General features: G+C 66.3%; 3 protein-coding genes across 3 annotated transcripts; 2 read left to right on the forward strand and 1 right to left on the reverse strand.

Annotated features, from left to right (window-relative positions):
• Nucleotides 1-54: 54 nt before the first annotated feature.
• PFL1_02810 (uncharacterized protein) lies at nt 55-12,494 on the reverse strand (the record flags this gene model as incomplete). Its single annotated transcript, XM_007880324.1, has 6 exons — nt 55-81; nt 210-302; nt 441-5,042; nt 5,171-11,974; nt 12,118-12,275; nt 12,413-12,494. 6 exons carry the CDS (start codon nt 12,492-12,494, stop codon nt 55-57), a joined length of 11,766 nt encoding a protein of 3,921 aa, XP_007878515.1.
• Nucleotides 12,495-13,846: 1,352 nt separating this feature from the next.
• PFL1_02811 (uncharacterized protein) lies at nt 13,847-17,844 on the forward strand (the record flags this gene model as incomplete). Its single annotated transcript, XM_007880325.1, has 4 exons — nt 13,847-16,921; nt 17,040-17,190; nt 17,307-17,516; nt 17,660-17,844. The coding sequence occupies 4 exons, from the start codon at nt 13,847-13,849 to the stop codon at nt 17,842-17,844; spliced, it is 3,621 nt and encodes a 1,206-aa protein (XP_007878516.1).
• Nucleotides 17,845-20,096: 2,252 nt separating this feature from the next.
• PFL1_02812 (uncharacterized protein) lies at nt 20,097-22,160 on the forward strand (the record flags this gene model as incomplete). Its single annotated transcript, XM_007880326.1, has 3 exons — nt 20,097-20,442; nt 20,549-20,730; nt 20,829-22,160. The coding sequence occupies 3 exons, from the start codon at nt 20,097-20,099 to the stop codon at nt 22,158-22,160; spliced, it is 1,860 nt and encodes a 619-aa protein (XP_007878517.1).
• Between the last annotated feature and the right edge of the window lie 666 nt (nt 22,161-22,826).

Raw genomic sequence — 22,826 nt, forward strand, 5'->3', positions numbered from 1 at the left:
AAGCCCAGTCTCTCTTTCGGTTTGAAAGCACGTGGCATGGTGGGCCGAAGGCGATCAGAGCCACGGCTGCCAGGTCGGGTCCTGTTTCGTTGGCGCCGCAAAGAGGGGGGCAAGCGCGAAGGAGGTCAGTCGGACGATGCCTCTGGCGAGTGCGGATACCGCGGCGCGCCCCGGCGCGGCGTCAGGGGCAAGGGCAAGGGCCAACTCACCTGGAGCGCCAGCTTGCTCGGGTTGCTCGCCGAGTTGATGAGGTCGAGCACCGTCTGCGAGATGGGCGAGATTGTGGGCTGCTGCGGGTTGCCCTGTCGATCGACGACGCCGAACGCGATACGATGCGCGCATGCAAAGGAAGGAAAAGGAAAGAGCGTTGAGTGGACTGTACGATCCGCGCCTGCTACCAGGCAGGACCGGCGACGACGACGACGACGACCGGGACTCACGCGGTCCATCTCAAACTTGCAGCTCATGAGGCGTGCGCGCTTGACAATCTCCATCGAGTTCTGAAGGACAATCTCGCGCGGCGCCTCGGTGATGCCGGCGGCGACGCCGCCGCTGCGCTGTGCGCCGCTGAGCCAAAAGTTGATCTCGTCGCGCACAAAGACGCCGAGGTACTCTTCGAGGGCGCGCTCCGGCTCCGTGAGGCAGCGTCCGAGGGCCATGAGCGACGACGTCAGGATGCCCTCGATGCCGATGGGCCCGATAAAGTGCTGGATGTTGGGCGACAGCCGGAAGGGCGTCGGGTCCGTCGACTTGAACTGGGGCGCCTGCGGGTTGAGGGTGGGCACCACGTCCGACATGGACACCTGCCCGCTCGAGCGCGAAATGTGGATGCGCGTGGGCAGCCGCGCCGAGATAAAGAGGCAGTAGGTGAGGAACATGGTCGACGCCGTCTGCAGCGTAAACTGCTTGCGCATCAGCCACAGGTCCGACGGCGTCGAGAGCGAGCGGATCATGTAGCGCGACAGCACCGTGTCCGGCACCATCTTGACGCTGATCTCCTCCATGAGGTCCATGCGCAGGTTGGTAAAGTCGACGTTGCCGCGCCCGACGCCGCCCTCCCAGGTGGAGCGCATCTTCTCGACCCAGGCGATGACCGGGTCGTCCTTGCCGATGCCGATCTCGTCGCAGTGCTTCTCAAAGATGTCCGAGAGGCTGACAAACGACGCGTCGTGGTCAATCAGGCGCACCTGGGGCGCCAGCGGCACGGCGACGGGCACGTGGAACGTGAGGCCGCGCTTTCGCGTCTCCTTGCGCCGCTCGAGGATGCGGTTGAGGAAGCGCAGCAGCTGGAAGATGCGCTCCTCGCGGCGGCAGTAGCGCCCCGACGGCAGCTGCACCGCAAACGAGTGGCGCGTGCCCTTGTTGCTGAGAATCGTCAGCCTGCGCGTGCACAGGCCCGCCGAGCGCGTCATCTCAAACACGGGCAAGAAGCGGCTGATCTTGACAAAGTCCGAGTTGTTGTCCTCGAGCCGCAGGTACTGGCCGGGCACCTCGACCTCGTCAAACTTCTGGTGCTGGAACTCGACCAGGTAGTGGCTGCAGTGCTCCAGGTGCTGCTTGCGCGGCCGCCGGTCGAGGCTGCTCTCGTACCGGTCGCGCCACCGCTGCAGCTTGGACACGTAGTCGCGCAGCGTCGGCTTGCTCTTGACAAAGTCCTCCTCAAACGACGACTTGAGCGGGCCCGGCGGCAGGTTCTCGGCGAAGCGGATGACGTTGGCCTGCGACGACTGCGGCAGCGCGCCCGTGTCGTTGGGCATCGCGGCGCGCTGGATGTACTGCTGCAGCGCGTCGTTGAGCAGCGCGTTGGTCAGCCGGTAGATGTCCTCCTCGTTGGTGGGCTTGAAACGCTGCTGGATCTGCTCGGCGATGTTCTCCATGGTCAGCGTCAGCAGCGGGAAGGCCGTCTTTAGGATGTTGAGGATCTCGTCGACGTAGTCCCACGGCTGCCTCTGCTGCAGGTTGGGCATGCCCGGTATGGCGCCGGGCTGGCCGGGGACGCCGGCAGCGCCCGGAGCCACCGCGCCCGGAGGCAGCTGCTGCTGCTGCTGCTGCTGCTGCGGCTGGCCAGGACCGGCCGGCTGTCCTCCAGGAGTCGCCTGCTGCGATGGCGTCGCCTTGGTCGGGCTGCCCGACGCGTCCTTGGAGCTGGCAGCCGAAGCCTGCGCGTCGGCGGCACCGTCGGGCTTGGTCGGGCTGGCAGCACCGGACTGGGAAGGCGTGTTGGACTGGGGTGCGGCGGGGGATCCGGCGGCGGCGCCGCCCATCGGCGTCGACGGCGTGGCGGCGTTGGCGCCCGCGTTGGCGGCGCTGCTGGCCGCGGCCATCTGCTGCTGCTGGCGGGCCTGGGCTGCGCGCTGCGCGGCGATCAGCGTCTGGCGCTTCATGGCCACGTAGTCCTCCTTGGTCGTGCGCAGGTGGAAGTAGAGCGACTGCGGGAACGTCTTGGCGATCGACATGAGCATCTTGCGCGCGAACCGCACCTCCTTCTGCGACAGCGACTGCAGCAGCTGCGGGATAAAGGTGATCCAGTACCAGATGGGCGCGTCCCCCTTGAAGCCCTCGAATGCCTGCCAGACGGTGCCCTTGGCGTCGTCGCAGTTGAGCAGCCAGAGGACGCGCAGCAGCACCTTGCGCACCTTGGCGTTCTTGTAGAGGCCGGCGGCCTGGAGGTAGCAGCTGACGGCGTTGCCGGCGGCCGACGTGTCGCCGGGCTTGTCGCGGAAGATGCGGTCGTTGTAGCGGCCCCACTCGGTCCACGCCTTTGCCAGGTTGAGGTCCATCTGGATCGCCGTGCCAAACGCGTGGTTGGCCTCGTCGTTGAGGCCGAGGCGCGCCATGAACATGCCCTTGAGCGTGAAGAACTCGGCCTTCTGCGAGGCGGCGAAGAACATGAGGTTGGTGTTGTTGATGACGTCGAGGCCCTGGGTCAGCTCGTTGGGGTTCTGGTAGTGGCACTTTGCCTGCTCGCGCAGCTTGAGGAACGCCTCCTGGATCTCAATGTTGGGCAGCGTGTAGATCTTGGTCAACGAGCTGATGCAGACGTCGTTGAGGTAGTGCTTGCGTGCGACGTGGGCGAAGCGGTTGATGATCCAGGCCGTCTCGTGGTAGCCGCGGTAGGCGTACGAGTTGGTGCTGGCGCTCTGTCCGTCGCGCTGCTGGATGACGGGGACGAGCGGCAGGTAGGACTTGTTGACGGCGCTGAAGACGTGCTGGCGCCAGGCGACGAGGTCGCTCCAGGCGTTGATGTCGTCCCACAGGTTGGGCAGCCGCTCGCGCCACGTCTGCATCAGCGTCTTGAGCTCCGACGAGCGCTGGTCGAGGTTGGACGCGTTGGTGTGGGCCAGCGAGGCAAAGACGGTGCTGGCCTCCTGCAGCTCGACAAACTGCTGGAAGATCTGCAGTAGCGGGACGTGGGCCACGGTCACCGTCGACGGCAGCGAGTGCCACTTGCGCAGCGTCAGCTGGATCGCCTCGTCGCAGATCCTCCCAAACTCGGCCGGCTTGTCCTGGCCCGCCTGCGACTTCAACAGCGCCATGTACGCCTCGAAGACGCGGCGGCGCGGCGTGGCGCTGGCCGACAGGCTCTCGAGAGCCGTCTCGAGAATCTCGCGCTCCGTGGTCCAGTCAAAGAGGCGCCAGGCGCACTCGAGCAGCAGGTCGTTGTTGCCCTCGGCCTTGGCGAGGTCGGTGAGGATGTCCCACTGCTGCAGCTTGGACGCGCACAGCGTCCAGTGGTCCTCCCACAGGCTGTACTCGGCCTCGGTGAAGTTGAGCATGCCCGAGCGCCCCTTGATCTGGGCAGTCTCGTACATGGCCTGGGCCTGCGACCACATGCCAATCTGCTCGTACGAGATTGCGGCGTTGGTCTCGGCGTAGACGCAGCGGCGCCGCCAGAGGCCGTAGAACATGTCGTCCTCGGACAGCTCGGCAAAGAGCTCCGCCAGCGCGTCCTGGCCCGCCTCACGGATCGCGTCGTCCTGGCGCGGCAGCGAGCGAAGCAGGTTCTGGAGCAGCTCGATCGACGTGTGCCACGCGTTGAAGCTCTTGCCGAGGTACTTGAGGACGTGCGGCGGCAGCTCGAGCTGCGGCTTGCACGCCAGCGCACCTTCGAGCAGCGTCTGCACCACGTTGGGCCGGCGGCTGACCTGACGGAGGTTGTACTCGCGCGTCAGGACGCCGATCAGCGAGCGCGTCACCTCGTCCTGATTCTTCTTGGGGATGGCGCGCCAGGCGGCACGGAAGAACGAGACCCACACCTTGTGGGCCGACTCGGCATCGGTGTAGAGCAGCGCTCGCAGCGAGGCGATGAGATCGCCCACCTGCATGCCTCGCAGCACCGCCACGAAGCCGGCCGATCCAGCCCCGGTCGCCGACTGGCGCGCCACCGTGGCGGAGCTGGGCGGCAGCAGCGGGGTGCTCGAGTCGACCGAGCCCAGCAGCAGGTCGAGTGCCTGGTTGAGCCAGAAGTGCTCGGCAAGGTACTCCCAGCTCTGGTGGCCGAGCAGGTAGAGCATACGCCCGGGCAGCGAGCGGACAAGCGTCCGGTCGAAGATGGCGATGAACTTTTGGCGGATCTCGGGGTCCTTGTGGCGGCATCCCAGCAGGAAGGCGTTTTCGAGCCGCACCGTCAGCTCGGTCCGGGCAAAGGCAGGCGTCGTGTAGATCGAGTGGATGAGGTCGAGGTAGTCGGCGAGCAGCTGCTCGTTGTCGCGGTCCTCGAAGCCCATCATCTTGACGAGGATGCCCGCCTTTTCCTTGATCGTGGGGAAGGCCTCCTTCTGCTCGAGGATCCACTTGCTCATGGTCCCGAGCAGGAAGCGGCAGAGCTCGATGCTCGACGATCGTTCCACGAGCTGGACGAGTGCACTGAGGAACCACCGGCGCTGGTCCTGCAGGTTCGAGATGCGCTTCTTGAACAGCTCGAGCACCAGCATCAGCAGCTTGAGGCCGGGGTCGTTGGGTGCGACGGGCGCCGTGGCGGCGAGATGCTCCTTTGTCAGCTTGCTCAGCGCCTTGGTCAGGGCCGGCAGGTGGGCGTCGATCTGCGCGTCGGGGTGGTGGGAAATAGGGGCCAGGACGCAAAGCGGGACAGGGTTAGCGAGCCATGTCGAAACAGTACCAGGTCCGTACCGGGTCGAGCGAGCCCTCGCACGGAGCCAGCGCCGCTCACCTTCTCCGGCTTGCTCTGCGACCAGGCGTCGAGCATGACGAAGACGCTGTAGAGGTTCTGCGACTGCTTGAGGCCCTCCGAGATGGTGTTCTCGGCAAACTTCCTGAAGTTGGCAAGCTCGTCCTGCACGGCGTCGCCCTCGACCTTGGGCTTGCTCGCGGCAGACGAAGGGTCTGCAGCCGCGGAGGCATCGCCCATCTTGGCGTCCTCGTCGGCCGCGCCATCCGCCTCGCCGTCGGCGTCCGCATCGTCCTCCGGTGGCGGGTCTGGAATCACCTCGAACACGCGCTCGAGGATGTGCCGTTGCGCCTCGGCGAGCGAGACGTGCTCGGTGGCCGCGCTCTTCTCGAGCAGTTTGTGGAGCTGGGGTACGTGGGCCGCCACCCACACGTCGCTCTTGTCGGTCACGACGTAGCGCAGCGTGTGGAGGGCGTTGCAGACGACGGGGATGTTGGCATCGGTGAGCTCCGTCTGGATCAGCGGGCGCTGGAAGACGGCGAGCTTGATCTGCACGTCGGACCAGTGGGGCGCCTTGAGGACCTCCTTGAGCAGGTTGGCCGCCTTGCTCACGACGCCGCCCCTGGCAATCGGCTCGACCGAGAGCGAGATGAAGCGGACCAGGAAGCCGACCGCCATCTCGCGCAGGTTCATCGGCATCAGATAGTTGTGCTCCGCCGAAGTGGCCGCAGCTGAGGCATCGGCTTGCCCGGCAGTCGGAGCAGCAGCGCCGGGAGCCGCGGCGGAGGCTGCGTTCGAGGTCGAGGTCGAGGTTGAGGTCGACACGGAACCACCCGCGGCGTCGATGCGCGCTCGCTTGCGGCTCTCGTCCTGGTCGCCGTCGTCTCCACCGCTGCGCTTGCCGTTGTCAATGTCGTGAGCAGCGTCGGTGGCGGTGGCCTTGACCTCCTTCGAGGCGAAGTGGTCGGCTCGGCGCTTCTCCCACTTGAACAAGAGTTCGGCCAGGTCGATCGAGAGCATCCTCGACTCGGAACTGGAGCTGACGAGCAGCCCGAGCTTGGTCAGGCTGCCCACGATGTGAGGCACAAACATCTCTCGGCTCGAGTAGAATAGGTCGGCGTGGCGGACCAGGAGCGACAGGATCGCAAACAGCTGCGGACCGTTGTGGCCCTCGTCGGCCAACTGGCGCTTTGTCCACTTGGCCCACTGAGGGGGCTGGCCGCCCTCGGCCAACCCAGCTCGCTTGGGCAGCGCGGGGACGAGGATGTCGAGCGCCTTGCGGACCATAGCGCGGCCCTCGGACTGGTGCGCGCGGAGCAGACCGACGTACACCTGGCCGACGATCTTGATCGGGCTCTCAAAGACCTCGAGGAAGCGCGCGATGAAGATGTAGGCGACATTCTTGACCGTCACGTCCTCGGCGCTGAGGTTGGCCCAACCAAACTTGATCGTGTCCTTCTTGGCCTGGCCGTGGTTGGCAAGGTGGTGAGAGCAGTGCTCGAGGATCATTGTCGACATGTGCAGCAGCTCGATCCGAAGGCCGTCCTCGCTGCACAGCGACGCGGCCAGCTTGGGCTGCTGGAAGGGCTTCCAGACGCGGTTGACGATCTGGTGGATCAGCGTCGAGTCGATGATGCTGGCGAGGCCGCTGTCGGCAGGCTTGTCGACCGCATCCCCGCCCTCTGGCTTGCTGGCGGTGGCGGAAGGCTGAGCAGACGCGGTCTCAGCGGCCGCGGCCGCCACCGCCTTGGGCGCCTCGGTTTTGGCCTTGTCCGCCTCCTCCATCGTGACGTCGCCGTCGGCCTTGGCTGCTTCGGCCTTGACCTCGGCCTTTTTGTCGGTGGCTGCCACCGCCGCCGCCGCTGTGGCCGGTTTCTCTGTGCTAGCGCCGCTGCTCGCACCCGCCACCACCGCAGCTTCCGCCTTGGCCGTTGGCGCGCCGGAAGGGCCAGCGGTCTCGGCCGCGAGGCTATGGCTGGCGAGGAGCATCGGGTTGATGACGACCCGCAGCATGGCCGTCTTGAGCGGCTGGCTGGCCTTGGCGTCCTCGAAGAGAGCAAGGAAGCGCGACATCATCTGCCTCTTGATCTCGACGCTGGCGCGTATGCAGAGGTGCTGGTAGATGAAGCGGGTGGTGGGCGTCAGGTCGAAGGCCACCTTGTAGGTGTAGGCGTCGAGGATGGCGACGTAGGCGTCGAGGTGGGGCTCGACCTCGAGGTAGGACGTAAAGAGCCGGATGAGGTTCTTGGTCTCGAAGCCGTTGCGCGTGGTGGTGTGGGCCTCCTGCCTGCGGCGGTGGCTGCAGGCCGGCGAGCGCCAGTAGGCCACCAGGCGCTCAAAGACGTCCTTGTGCTTGGTCAGCCAGGCCGGGTCGCGCTCGACGAGCTGCTCGACGATCGTCATCCCAGCAAGCGCCTGCGACGCCGAGGCCTCGTTGGCGAAGAGCGGGTAGAGGTACTTGGCGCGGCCGGCGGCCACCTGGGCGCGCAGGTCCGGGCCGTCGTTGGAAACTAGCGAGAGACGCACGACGCGGAGGAACTTGGGGTTGCTCAGCTTGTCGCCCTCGAAAAAGTAGGAGACCGCTTTTTCGGCGAAGCGGTTGAGGAAGAGCGTCAGCGGCTTGGTGAAGGGGGTCGCGCCCGATCGCCGCAGCTGCGACTCGATCTCGGCCACCGTCGTCGTGAGGCGCGGCAGGAACTGGAACGACGCCTCGGGCAGCAGGCGGAAGACGTTGACGACGGCCACCAGCGTCTTGATCTGCTCGTTGTCGCTGAGCGAGCCCAGCGCGGCGCGGTGGAGCATCGGCGGTTCGGCAAGGCTGGTGAGGTGATCGAGCAGCTTGGTGCCGATCTCGACCTTGAAGTAGTTGGTCAGCAGCTGCAGCAGCCGCGCCAGGCCATCGAGCCCCGCCGCCGTCAGCCGGTTGCGGTCGGCGAGCGTCATCAGGATGGGCCGCAGGCCGCTCTGGAGGAGGTCCTTGGGCAGCTTGCTCTGCTGCGTCAGCACCGTCTTGAGGCTGTCGTAGGCCACCTGGACCACCTCCTCGGAGCGCGAGTAGAGGCTCTTGAAGTAGACCGAGATGATCTTCATCCGCATCTGGTTCTGCTTGGGCGAGAGGAAGTCGTTGCACGCCATCGCCGACGACAGCAGGCGGATGGCGACGACGCGCAGCTTGGTCACCGCCAGCATGTTCTTGTACTGCGACGTGCGGCCGATGAGCGCCTGGTCGTCGGCGTCGGCCAGCGCCAGCGCCTCGGTCAGCACGCGGAAGAGCTCCTCGTTGAACTCGGGCAGCGGCGGCGTCAGGTTGAGCGCGAACGTGACGGCGTCGATGTGGCCAATCTGCATGCCAAAGGGCAGCGCGCGGAGCGGCTTGGTGAAGATGGGCGTCAGCAGGCGCTCGCGCTGCGGACTCAGCAGCTCCGTCACCGTCGAGCCACGCAGCTCGGCCAGCAGCTTAAACGCCGACTGGGTCGTCGCGCGGACCGTGGCGTTGGAGCTCGAGAGCTCCGGCACCAGGATGCCGATGAGGTAGGTGAGGTGGCTCGGACGCTCGGGCACCACGGGCTCCGGTTTCGGCGCCGGGCCAGCCGAGGCGGTGGCAGCGCCTCCTCCGCCTTCGTTGGGGGCAGTGCCGCTGGCGGCAGCGGCGGGGACAGCGGCCGGCTTGACGGCATAGGCCTGGCGGATCACCTGCAGGAGCGTGTCGCTGACCTCGTCGATGTTGCCGGGCGGGTCGCTGGGCATGTCCTTGAGCATGAAGAGCAGCGCGCGGACAATCTCGAGCTGGTGGTCGCGCACCCAGATCTGGCCCAGGTCCGCTCGGCGCACCAGCATGTTGACGCCAAGCCAGCCGCCCGTCTTGCGCTGCCAGAGCTGGTCGTAGCACTGCGAGCAGAAGCGGCTGGCGAGCGAGTGCATCACAATGTGGCCCAGGTCGGCGCGCGTGGCGGGCGTCTTTTCGCAGGCGGTGAGGAACTCGCGGATGATGCGCAGCTCGAGCTCGATCAGGGGCGCAGGGTCCGAGCCGGCCTCGTTGGACGAGAGCGTCTGCGTGAGGCCCTCGAGCAGCGACGTCGTCATCGGCCACAGGTGGCGGTGCGACGCGCCGCTCGGCATGGGCATCTCTCGCCGGATCTCGGCGGCAAAGACGTGGCGGCAGACGCCCAGCAGGAACTCGGCCGCCCCGTCGCGCAGCTCGTCGGCCTTGGTGGCGTCGAACAGACCCTTGACGACGCGCTCGAAGAGGGCCTCGCGCGCGGCGTCGACGAGGGGCCCGTCGAGGAAGAGCGCGGCGGCGTGCCTGAGCAGTTCAAACGAGTGCTTGCGGTAGTAGACGTCGTTGCGGCGGATGTTGGCCAGCGCCAGCTCGGTGATGGGCGTCAGCGACATCGACTGCGCCTTGCCCTCGAACTGGACGGCAAACATGGGCTGGCCCGGCGAGGTGTAGGTGAGGCGGGGCGGGTCCTGGAGCAGCTTGCGGTTGCGGCCGCCCATTTTGCCAAGGATGCGCATCGTGGTGTGCGAGTGCTGGTGGTTGTGGGGCAGGGGCTGGAGGTGCTGCCAGAGGGCGGCCATGATGTCGTGTGCGTAGGGGGCCATGATCGGGTCGAGGAACTCCTGGGTGAGGTTGTCGATGCAGAGCTCGAGCGTGCGGAGGCCCTGGCTGACGAGCTCGGTCGACGACTGGAGCGCCAGCACCAGCGGCTTCATCAGGTAGCTGAGGTACGGCAGCAGCACGCTCAGCCGCACGGGCACCGTGAGGCACAGGTCGACAAACACCTCGCGCCTCGATGGCTCGGCGGCGTTGAGCAGCGCGTTGAGGTTCTCGAGGAGCACCGGCAGCAGCGGCAGCACGTCCTTGTACAGCAGCTCGAAGCGGCCGCCACCGATGCTGCGGAAGAGCGCGCGGAGCAGGAGAAAGTAGTTGGTCGGCTCGGCCGCCTTGCTGGCGAGCTTCATCGACTCCATGATCAGGTGGCTCAGGTGCGGCTGCAGCACCACCTCGTTCTCCTCGGGGAAGATCGTGACCGCCATGAACGCCATCTTGAAGAGCCGCAGGCTGACCGACGCGTGCTTCTTGTCCGACTTGCCCAGCTCCTCGAGCCGGTCGACGAGGAAGCGCAGCAGGATGCCCACAAACCGCCGCGAGACGCCGTCGTTGGACAGCAGGTTCTGCGGTATCCCCAGCAGCATCGGCGTCGACAGCATCTCCTCAAAGAGGAACGGCATCTGCGTCGTGAACACCTCGTGGAAGACCTGCGCGTCGAGGTCGATGAAGACGGTCGTGAAGAGGTCGAGCACCTCCTTCTCCTCGCGGCTGTCGCGGTCCTCGTGGAGCGACCAGCAGCGCACGCCGTCGACCAGCAGCCTGCCCGCCGTCTCGCCGTCCGGGTGCGCCGCGTTGCGGTGCTGCAGCACGGGGATCAGCGTCTTGAAGCCAAACAGGATGTTGCGCAGCAGGAAGCGGGCATCCTTGAGCGGGTCGCCGGCGACGTCGGTCATGGTGGCGGCGGCCTGGATCGGCTTGGCCTTTTCAATGTCGATCGCGCCGAGCGGCTGACCGGGGGGCGTGGGCACGCCGGCCCGCAGCGCTTTGGCCTTGTCGACGTCGTCGCGCAGCCGATGGAGGCTCGCCAGCTTCTCGACGAAGGTGTCGAGGATGCCGCGGAGGATCTCGTTGGCGCCCTCGGGGTGCTTGGTCAGGATCGTCTCGACGAGATTGAGCAGCAGCTTGACGCACATGGTCTGGATGCTCGGGGCCAGCGTCGAGTCGTGGAGGATCTGCGAGTGGATGTGGACGACGCGGACCAGCTGCGCCGGCGTCAGCTCCTGGCGCACGTGGTGAACCAGGTCGGCGAGCATGCTGATGGCCAGCGGCCGCTGGGTCTCGTGCGAGGTGATGCCGGTGCCGATGAGGACCCGCTCGTCGAGCAGCGTGTCAATCTGGCCGACAAAGTTGGCGCGGTACTCGGTCGAGAGCACATGCCGCGTGGCCACCAGCAGCTCCTTGCGCGTCGCCGACGCCTCCGGCGGGCAGTCTTTGAGCAGGCGGACGCTGATCTCGGGCAGCACGTGGGCATACGGCCGCATCACCGGCGCCGACCCGCGCAGCACGTAGGCGAGGAACGACATCGTCTTGACCTGGGCCACCACCATGTCCGTGTAGAGCGGGCGGTTCTTGATGCCGGGCGCGACGCCGACAAAGATCTCGCCCTTGGCCTTGGCCGCCTCGTGCGCCTCGCGTTGCGGCTTGGCCTGGAGCGACAGGCAGCTCTCGACAATCAGCGGCACAAAGACGTGGATCGCCTGCGCCACCACGCTGCGGTAGCTCTGGAAGATGAGCACGATCGCGATGGGGCACTCGGTCAGCACCTTGAAGCTCGACATGCTGCGGGCAATGCGCGTCGATTGCACAGCGGCGGGCGCCGCGTTGCTGCCGGCAGCCTCGGTCGCTGGCGAGGCGGCCGTTCCTCCTGCAGCTGCGTCGGTCGATGCCGCTGCCGCTGCTGATGCCGGTGCTTGTGCTGCTGCGGCGGCAGCACCCGGCTGGGCCTGTGGCTGCGAGAGCTGAGATGCCTCGCTCTTGAAGGCCTCCTCGACCGTGGTGCCCATGCTTGTGTAGAGCGTCTTGACGAGCTCAAGGAACGGCTGCACCTGCTCCTGCAGCACCGCCTTGAAGGAGCGGTGGAGGTCGATGATGACCTTGAGCGCGACGACGGCGTTCTCCTCGTTGTCCTGACGCAGCACGTTGAGCATCGACGTCATCAGGCCGTCGGCGAACGGCTTCACCAGCTCGTGCTGCGGCAGGCGGTGGATGGTCTCGACGACGACATGCCGCAGCCGCTGTGCAGAGGGGCAAGGGTGATCACGGTAGGCGAATGCAGCGGAGCGCAGCAAGGAGAGGAGGAGAGGAGAAGGGGCGGATGATGTGCTGAGCGATGGTCCACGCGGGGACATGCGCCGAGGGACAGGGGCCAAATGCTCACCTGCTCGATGGCATCCGCGCTGAAGCTGCACGGTATCGACGCGAGCAGCTCGATGTAGGTGGGTATCATGTGCTTGAGAAAGCGGCCATAGTCGACGTTCTGAAAGACCTCGAGAAAGTCTTTGATCTCGGTCGCCGTCGCGAGGCGCACTCGGAGGTCTGGGCAAGAGTCGAAGAGGCGGCGGGGAAACGGTGATGGCACGCAGAGACCGAGATCAGCTCCCGCTCGACAGTCAGCACCTGCCCTGGTGGGCCTGTCTGGCGCATGCTCGACGCAGCCCAGCACGCCTGCTCACCATTGGACTTGTCTGCCAGCCGTGCTGCGAGCGCCTCTGGATCCGGCGGCTGCCTGCGGGCGGCGCTCTCTGGCGTCGCCATGGCGGGCGGCGGTGGACGCTAGGCGAGGCCGCGCCAGGTGCAGACAGGATGCCTCGCTGGACGAAGAGAGGAAGCCAAGCTGCGTCCCAGGCCGAAGGCGAGGTCGAAAGGGAAAAGAACGAGGTGAAGCCGTCTATATGCGCGTCAGGTCGTAGGAGACGCCAGCATTCGTTCGAGGCGATGGTGGCGGGTGATGGAGAGGGGTCTGGATGCTAGCCGGAGGGGACGACGGGTATATCCAGCTGAAAGGGTTGGGACGATGACAGGGTGGGTTGACAGGCTCGATGGAGCGTCCCGGCGGCGGTGGATGGCGAGCAAATGCGCAGGCGGAGGAAGATGGCCGGTGCGTCGACGCGATTTGGTGAAGGCGAGGTGATCCGACAGGACGAGCGCGAAGCCGAAGACGGAAAGGGATGATGACCGCGGGTTGAGCTCAATCGCTGAGACTGACGCTTGGCAAAGGCGAAGGCGAGGGCGAGGGCGAGGATAGCTTGTCTGCGCTTGTTGTCGAGCGACCGAGGACCGACGCGAGGCCACGCGACTGACGAGGCCGGAGACAGGCTATCAGAGAAGGGTGAGTGGAGAGCAGCGCCAGAGAGCCCAGCTTCGAAGGATGACCTCGAGGCTGGTGTGGGGCGGATGAGGGTCAGGTGCAGTCGCGAAGGTCAAGGCGGCGCTGCGGGGTAATGCGGAGAAGAGGGAGGATGTGGTCGAGGGAGGGTCGTCGGGCCATCCAAGCTCCATGGCTGGCTGCTGCTGCCATCCACCCACCCGCCAGACCGAGGGCCTGGCAGGCAGGCAGGCAGGCAGGCAGGGCAACCCGATTGGCTTGTCCCTAGATCGGGGACGGTCCGGGGCACTGCACCGGGGCTGCATCGGGCGTCGGTGGATCGCGCTTCGGCCAACAGCTTCCGACTGACCGACTGACCGACTGGGGCTGCCTGGGCCGCGGCCTTCCTTCCCGCCCCTCGGCCCTTGCTTGACCCTCCCACGTTGACTTTCACCTTGCCTCCTTGCTATACCTTCGTTTCCCACCACTGCTCTCCGTTTCCCTGCCGCTGCACCCGCGTCAGCAAGCGCTGCGGTCGTCTGGCTCCTCAAGGCCAAGAACTCCAGCTCACGCGGCGGCGGCGACGAATGGCCCCTCTGCCCCCAACCACGGCCCGAGCCAACGGTCACGTCCCTCGACAGCAGCGCAGCCGCAGCGGTTCCCTTTGATACAAGGCCACCCGGATCTCGAGTCCAACATCGCTGCGCTGCCGAGTACCTCCCCGGCCTCCACCTTCTTCGACCCCCAGCGCTCGCTGCCTGAACCAGGCGGCCGGCGGCGGTGACCTCGCCCAGCCGACGCCATGGCGAGCCTGCTGCTGCGGCTGTTCCACAGCGACTACTTCAGCCCGCACCTCGCCCTCTCCTACCTCCGCACCTACTCGGACAACATCGGCATCACCTACTACCTCGTCTCGCAGCTCGAGACCGCCTTCCCGCCCGAGGAGGTCGAGTTCTACTGGGCCCAGCTATGCCACCTCCTCATCACCAAGCCCTCCGAGTCGCGCGCGCTCGAATGCTTCATCTTGCGCAGGTGCGAGGAGTCGGTCCACGTCGCCCTCTTCACGCTCTGGCACTTCCAGGCTTCGCTCTACGACCTCTCGTCGCAGCCCCACACGGCCTCATTCCAGATCTGCCAGCGAATCTTCAACAAGTGCCAGCGCATCCTCTTCGACGACCCGCTCCGCGCATCGTCGTCCTCGCCCTACGGCGCATCGTCGGCCAGGCCCGCGCCTGAAAAGATCTCGCCCCACAACCCGCTGGCCAGCATCGTCGGCATCGGCGCCGTCCTGGCCAGCGTCCCCGGCATGCCCAGGCTGGCGGACGTCTCGGGCAGGATCGCAATCGAGCAGGCGAGAAAGAAGCCGGACAGCACCGACGGCGCCTTCACCACGCGCGCGCCCGCAGATGAAGCTCAGGACGACGACGGTGCCGACTTGGTGGCGAATGACGACGATGACGACGACGACGAGGCAGTCGATGCTGCCGCCAACGTTGCCGCAGACGATAGCGCCGGTGAGGATGGCGAGGGCGCTGAGCGGAGCGCGTCCGCGTCCGCGTCTGTCAAGCCGTCGTCGGCCTCTGCCACCAATGGCGCATCTCGAAGTGCAGCCCTGCATCGGACAGCGGCCGCTCCAATGGTCCGGGCAGGGACCATGCCTACGACCATCGACGGGGCACACTCCGGCGCCGGTTCCGCGCAACCCACATCCGGAGGGCCCCTCGCCTCCACGGACAGGCCCAGGCAGCAGCAGAACCCCTTTGCGACGTTTGCGGCCGGCTTCAATGACTTCAAAGACAAGGCGGCGGCGGCCGTCGGCGAGGTGTTCGGTCAAGCGGAAGCCGGGCCCTTGCAACGCAAGGCGCCGGTCGACCCTCCGGCCTGGCATCGGCAGGGCTCCGCGAACCGCAACGCCGCCTTTGCCAAAAAGGCGGCGAGCTCCAAGTCGGTGCCCAACCTGGTGGCGGCGCGCGGCTCGCTCTCGGCCTTTTCCTCGTCGGCCGCGCTGGCGTCGGACTCGCAGGCGCAGAGGGAGGCGATGCTCGCGCTCTACGACCGCGATGCCCGGCGCCGGCTGCTGCGGTCCAACTACTGCCGCGCCCAGACGCAGTTTCTGCTGACGCTGCAGGACATTTCGGCCAGGCTGCTCCTGCTGCCCAAGCCGGCGCGGCTCTCGGCGCTACGGGCCGAGCTGACCGCGCTCAACCACAAGCTGCCCGCCGAGGTCTGCTTCCCGGTGTGGTGCACCGCCGACGAGCGGGACAGTTCCGGGAGTTCCGGTCACGGCCATGGTCATGGCCAGGACCCGGCCACGGCCAAGAGCAGCTCCAGGCAGCCGAGGAGGCACCACCGCGTCATCCGCATCAACCCGGGCGAGGCCGTAGTGCTCAACTCGGCCGACCGCGTGCCGTACCTGCTCAACGTCGAGGTGCTCAACAACGATCTCGACTTTGATCCGGACCGCCGCCAGAACCGCGAGACGCTGCGGCGGCTCGTGACCGAGGAGGACCAGCGACGGCGCAAGAACGCCTCGCCCGCCGATATACCCGTCATCGTGGCCGACACCCTCTTTGACGGGCCGGCGGGACAGGCAAACGTCAACGGAGGCGGCCGGCACGCGGTCGACGACGATGCAGTTGCCGAGCGCGCCAGCGACTCGCGGCCGGGCACGCCGCGCCGGGCGATCACGCCGAGGACGGGCGAGCGCGGCGACCCGGCATCGTCGGCGGGCGAAGGCAGATCTGACACGCCGCAGCTCGAGCCGTCCCCGCGGCTGCCGAGCACCCCGCTGCCCGCCGAGGACGAGGAGGAGATCGATCTGACCGAGCAGGCGTATGGCTCCGATCTGGCCGCGTTCGGAGAGGAGAAGGAGCCGACGTCGAGCGACGAGGAGGACGACCTGGCGCAGCGGAACAAGACCCACGACGCCGCCACGTGGACGTACGCACGCGAGCACGGCGGCGTCGAAGCGGGCAAGCCCTCTGCCAACCGGAGAAAGAGCTTCTCGCTCGACGAGTACTCGGAGCGGATGCGCACGGCCGCCGTGATGCTCTCGCAGCTCAACAAGAGCACCAACGCTTCGGCGCAGCCCATGGTCAACTACGGCCCCAGCGCCAGCTCAAACGCCCAGGGCGGCTGGAGCAGCTGGATCCTGCCCACGAGCTGGTACGGCGGCGGCGGCGGCGGCAGCGGGTCCGCCACCACGGGCGAGAAGAGCGACATCGGACAGGGCACCGCCGGCGTCAACACTCACCTCCACGGCAGCGGCGAGGCGTCGCGGGCCTCGATTGCCGGCTACGAGCGTCCAAGCCAGGTGGTTGGCGGGTCCTCGCGGCTGCTGCAGGCCGACACGGACGCGATCCGCAAGCGGATCATGCAGGAGATGATGGCGCTCGAGGAGGAGCGGACGCAGCGGATGCGAGCGGGCGGCAAGAACCTGGGCCGCAGCCGCAAGTCGAACAAGGCGCCGGCGCCCGAGGACGAGGAGGCGGTGCTGCGCGCCGTCAACAAGGACGACCCGTCGGCGGCGATGCTGGGCGAGTCGTGGGCGGCCAAAAAGGCGCGCATCCGGGCGTCGAGCCCGTACGGCCACCTGCCGTCGTGGGACGTCTTTTCGGTGATTGTCAAGACGGGCGCCGATCTGCGGCAGGAGCAGCTGGCTGTCCAGCTGATCAACGAGTTTGGCCGGATCTGGAAGGAGACGGGCAGCCGCTGCTGGGTGCGCTACTTCCGCATCCTGGCGACGAGCGAGAGCTCCGGCCTGATGGAGACCATCACCGATGCGGTGTCGATCCACTCTGTCAAGAAGGAGGCCTACGCCAGGCACACGGGCGACGAGAAGCTGTCCAACTATACCCTCTACGACCACTTCCTCAACGTGAGTAGCATGCGCGCGGCAGGCCGTTGAGGCCGGTGCGAGCCGCTTGCTGACCATCGTCGCCAAGCCTCTCCATCTCTCCTCTTGCCCGCTGCTGCGGCACAAATCTCTCTGGCAGACCTACGGCGAGCCATCGTCGGCCAAGTTCAACAAGGCGCGGGACCGCTTCCTCGAGTCGCTGGCCGCCTACTCGATCATCTCGTACCTCTTGCAGATCAAGGACCGCCACAACGGCAACATCCTCATCGACGGCGAGGGCCATCTCATACGTGAGTCCACCGAAGTCTAGCCGAGGATCCTACGTGCGACGGGCGGCGCAGCTGACGGGCACGGTCGGCCTTGCATCTGTGTCTCGCGACGGCCCTCCTGGCTTTCCGCCTCACAGACATCGACTTTGGCTTCATGCTGGGCATCTCGCCGGGAGGCGTCGGGTTCGAGGCTGCGCCGTTCAAGATGCCGCAAGAGTACATCGACATCCTGGGCGGCCTCGAGAGCCCCAAGTTTGAAGAGTTCAAGCAGCTGATGCGCTCGGGCTTCCGCGACGTGCGCAAGCACGCCGAGCGCATCATTATGCTGATCGAGCTCATGGCAAAAGGTGGGTTGGCGTCGAGGGCGTGGCAAGGGAGCCGAGCCATGGCTGCTGCTGCTGCTGCCGTCGTCGACGACTGAGAGTCCCTGGCTGACACGAGCGAGCTCCTCGTATCCCTGCCTCCCTCGCCGCGTGCGGCGCCGACACAGACTCGAACCTGCCGTGCTTTACGCTGGGCGACCTGACGGCGGCCAACCTGCGCGACCGCTTCCAGCTCGCGCTGAGCCAGAGCCAGTGCGACGAGTTCGTCGACCGGCTGATTCTCAGCTCGGCGGGGAGCGCCTTTACGCGGCTGTACGACATGTACCAGCGGCTGACCGAGGGTGTCCTCTAGACGACGGCCGCCCTCTCCGTCCGTCTGCCTTTCCCTTGCATCGTCATGCCCACTTTTGCAGCATCATGGATCCTCGCTCGTTGACCGCATCGCGGCGTTGCGTTTGGCGTCGCAGCGTCGCAGCGAGACGGGGGCGGACAGTGCTGGATCCGACCCGATGGCCGAATGGAAGGCTCGGGGCGGCTGTCTGCTTGCCTGGGTCGCTCTGCCGTCTAGCCTGGAGAAGGCGGCGAGGCCGATGCAACGGGATGCCAGCCAGGAGGAGGAGGCAGGGCGTCTTGCCGCATAAAAGACGACCAACGACGCCGCCGGCCCGAGCCTCGCAGCCAGCGCGCCTGCCTGTCTGCCCCCTTCCCTCATCCCCTGGCATGGAAGATGATCATTTGGGTAGCTTGACGAGGGCGGCCCTGCCTTGGCTTGGCTTGATCTTCGGAACGAGCATCGGGTGGGTCGGTCAGGCTGGGCAAGGGCGAGGGAGGGGGGCCTGGGCGGCAGATCATGCCTCGTTTTATGCGTGCGTGCATGTCGTACGTACGTGCGTCTCCATCTGCTCTTGACGACGTAGCGTACGTCTGCCTGTCTGTCTGTCTGTCGAGCCTCGGTGGCTGCCTTCACGGCACCGACAGACGATATCAGGGCGAAGCAAGCAAGCAAGGCTATTCCAGATCTAGCGGAGCTGCCGCCATGTCGTTGGAGTAGAGGTGTCGGATCGAAGCAAGCCAAGACGCGGCGGCAAGGGCGGAGGACGAAGGATGACGATGACGGCCTTGCCTGCCTTGGCCTGGCCTGGGCGAGCCTGGACCACGAGGAGCGGTCTCGGTTGGCCTGCCAGGCCGTCTGCCGGGTCGCTCGCTCGTCGCGGCGGCCTGAATTGGCAGGCAGGCGCGTCGTCGTCGACAAGGGAGCTCCGGCGACTTGACCCAGGCGAGGGGGCGGGCCACGGCCACAAGAGCATGCAGCAGCAGCTTAAGGCGTCGCCGTCGCCGTCGCCGTCGCCGTCGTCGTCGGGACCGCCGATACACGAGGCGGTGCTATCTCGCCGTTCGACCTAACCCTGCCTGCATATATCTGCTTTCCACCTGCCTCTCTGTCTGGTTGTGGTCAGGACACGAGGTCTGGACCTCGTCATCGTCGCTCATGACCGTAGCCTCCTTGATCTGGGCCCGAGACAAAGGAAGAGGCGAGCGCGGACCTCTGTCACCTTGAGCTTCCTTCTCTCGAGCGCGGGCCGGCTTTGAAGCACCCCCACCTTGGTCCAAGGAAAGGCGGGACCGCTTCGATCCGATCCGATCCTCCCAGCCTGAGCTGGCTCCCTTCTTGTGCATCGCAGCAAGCAACGTCTTTCTCGTGCAGCTGGCCCCGTTCGGGCCGTCTCGATTCAACTCTATCGTCTTGGTGCGGGTCGACGAGCAACTGCTCAAACACATGCATGTACAGCCAGCAAGGTAACCTCGCTCGTAGGCGATGGACGGTGGGGCAACGGCGGGTTGAGATCTGGTCGGAGAGGGACCGCAAGCCCTGGGCCGTCCTGACTAGCCAGCCAAGGCAAGGCAGGCAGGCGAGGAACAAAACAGCTGCCAATTTTGGCCCACCTGGCCTGCCCAAGTTGGCTGGCTGGCTGGCTGGCTGCTCGCTCGCGATGGGTGGTTTTCAATGACCCACCTGATTTGCCTGCCGCTGGCTCGCTTGGCGAGGGCCGAAGTACGTTGGCCGGGCCAGGCAGGCCTCCCTGGCTGGCTGGCTGGCTGGTAAGTTACCGTGCCGTTCCTTGTCTGGCCCGCCCGTGCTTTCTTCTCCCTGCCTGCCTGTCGTCACCGTGGCAACGGGCCCCTTGGCCTGCTTCTTGCCGGCCAACCACCACCGTAACATCACCGCCACCACCACCACCATCACCACCACCACCATCATCATCCCCGGCTTCCGACCGCCCCTTCTTCGATATCCTATACCATCGCCGCTGCCACCGCCGCCGTTGTTCGAGCGCTCCTCGTCCCGTCTCTGACTGCGACGCCGCCGCTGCTCCACATTCTTTCGCCAGTGTCTCGTTTTCACCGCCCGATCCCTCGCTGCGCTTCCACCTAAGAGGGCATCGGCAGCTCGCAGAATATCGCCTGCTCCGCCTCCAGAGCCATCGCTCGATCAATCTCTCCGCCAAAGAGATCAACTCGTGCGCCTTCGCCGCGCCGCCCTGTTCGACCCGACAAAGCACCGCAGCCCCTATTCGACATCGCCACATCGCGTCTGATAGCTCTATGTCAAGGCCTCGCCGAAGCACTGGCTTGCTGGTTGGTGCGGCCGCCCTGATCGCCTTCGCCGGCGCCGGCCCCAGCGGCAGCAGGGCCGCCGGGATCGAAGTCAGCACATCCTTCAGCCAAGTCTGCACCCCACTCAACATCTCCTGGACGCCAGACGACAACGCCTACCCCTACACGGTCTGGGTCTCTGGCATCCGTGGAGCTGCAGATACCTTCCGGATCGAGGGCGACTTCCAGTTCAAATCCAAACAGCTCACGTTTCAGTACGTCGTGCCGCCGCCGACCATCGGCTTCCAGAGCTACATCGTCGCCGTCGCCGACAGCAAGGGCAATGGCAACAGCAGTGAGTGCCGTCCTCACCCTGTTCGACCCGCTCCTCCGACCCGAGCTTCCCCGCCGGCTGACCCGCCCACTCGTCATACTCCTCCTCGACGTCTGTGCGACCATAGCTCGACCGCTGACCGTCAATGTGCCGAACGGCGCCAATGTCAATGCCTGCAACCCTTTTACCTCGACGCCCGCGTGGCTCTGGGCCGGCGACCCGCAGAACCAGGGCGCGCAGATGGAGCAGTGCGGGACCGTGCGTTTCTACAACATCGACCAGCGCGGCACCGCCCCCTTCACCATCACCGTGAGTACCTCCCTATTCCGCTTCCGTCGACTCGATCGTCGAGGCCAGGCGAGCCGGTCCGCTGAAACGAATACCGTCGCGCCCTTGCACCTTTGCAGTGGATCCCCATCAAGGGCAACCCCATCACCGTCAACGTGCCCAAGTCGGCGACGCTCAACACGTCGGCATTCATCTACGAGACCAAGGTACCCTTCCCCGTCGACACGCAGTTCCAGGTGGTGCTGGGCGATGCCACCGGCGGCGCCAGCGGCGGAGGATCCGAGCTCTACACGACCGCCTTCTCGATGGACCAGGACTGCCTCGAGGCGGGCTACAAGCTCCCCGGAAAGAACAGCACCTACGCGCTGCCGCCTTCGTTCAACCTGCAGTCCTTCCGTGCCCTGCCAGGCGCGATCAACGGCCCGACTTCCGATTCGGGAAGCAGTTCCAACGGCAACGGCAACGGCAGCAGCGGTAGCGGCGGAGGTGGCGGTGGCGGCGGCAGCAACGTGGGCGCCATCGCCGGAGGCGCCATCGGAGGCGCCATTGCTCTCGTCATCGTCATCGGCTGCCTTATCGCCTTCCTCCTCTACAAGCGGCGGCAAAAGAGGCGAAAGGAGGATGCGCGCAAGGAGGAGGTCCACTTTGTCGACCTCGACGGCGACGAGGACGCCGCCAGCGGCTCAGAGGGGCCTGGCGCGGCGGCAAGGCGACGCTCTAGGATCGTCCAGAGCAACCGGGAGTCTGGTATCCAGCAGACCTACTCTGTCTCGCCGTTCACCTACCAGCCTTCGGCTCCCGATGTCCAGCCGGGTCACGAGCTGGCGGATCGCACCAGCCGACACAGCAGCTACGGCGGCGCAGCGGCCATGGGCGCATCCGGCACCGCGACGCCCTCATCGCCCATGCAGCCGGCCGACGGAGCGCAGTACAACGATATGCTGGCCGCGGCGGGCATGGCGCGGGTGCCTAGCTCGAACCACAGCGGCGCTGGCGGCCGGCCGACGTCGTCGCACTCGTTTGGCTCCAACCATGGCCTGCTGTCCAGCCCGACGGCGTCCTCGCCGCAGCTCGTCAGCCCCGTGGCGCCGTTTGCGTTCGCAGATCGACACCGGTCCAACTCGCACGGCTCGACGGGCGCGTACAGGCTGCGGACAACCAACGACGACTTGCCGCCCGCGCACGATGGCGAGGGGCTGGCGATGGGCCATGCCTCGGGCTCGGCGTCGCGGCAGGCGGGCCCTCTGCCCAACAAGGCGCCGCTTCCTGGCGACGAGGAGACGAGGCAGTCGCAGAATGCCCGCCGGGTGCTGATGCACTCGGATGGTGGGCCGCTCCCGCAGCCCGAGAGCGACGACGACGACGCGGTCGAAGAGCTTCCACCCCAGTATGGCGGGTGGACCTCGACGAGCGGTGGCGGTGGCGGTGCCGCTCCGCCTCCGCTTCCGTGATCGCCGCTTGCTCGATCTTCAGCATTGCACTTCCATTCTCCGGCATCTCAAGTCTTCATTCTCTCCGACGATGTTCCTGCACCATCCCTGACCCAACTGCTGGGGTCTTTCGCCTGCCTGCGCCGTCGTCGAGCAGGAGCGGAATCGGCCGGCGGGCCCGCCACTGTGCTTTCGACAGCATGACCCCCCAGCTTCTGACCTTCTCTTTGCACGTGTTACCACTGTCCCAACGTCGCCTCGCGTCGAGCGCCGGTACGCTCTCGTCCTGGCTCGACGACGAGGCCACACCCACCATCCTAGCATATCCCACTCGCTCTCGTTTTGCCCTGCGCATCTGCTCATCAGCACGCCTTTCCCTTCATTCTGTCGAGCTTCTCTTCCCCTGCATATCCCCTGTGCCGAATGAACATAGACTTGCAGCCCTCTTGTCTCTGCTCTCCATCAGATTGAGGGCGAGTGGGTTCCTCTTTGAGCACACGGGCAGAGCTGGAGCTGAAGGTGTGAAGCGATGAGCGGTGATGGGCATTTCGAAGCAGGCACGGTACAAGCAGAGCGGGAGTTGGATTGAGGCGGATCGATCACTGCCTGAAGTCGTAGACCTAGTCCAGTCACCGCGAGGGGGGGGGGGGGGGGGGAGAGAGAGACGACGACGACGACGACGAGAGA

Source organism: Pseudozyma flocculosa, assembly GCF_000417875.1.
Source record: "Pseudozyma flocculosa PF-1 unplaced genomic scaffold scaffold00008, whole genome shotgun sequence".
In the NCBI taxonomy this organism is placed as follows: domain Eukaryota; kingdom Fungi; phylum Basidiomycota; class Ustilaginomycetes; order Ustilaginales; family Ustilaginaceae; genus Pseudozyma; species Pseudozyma flocculosa.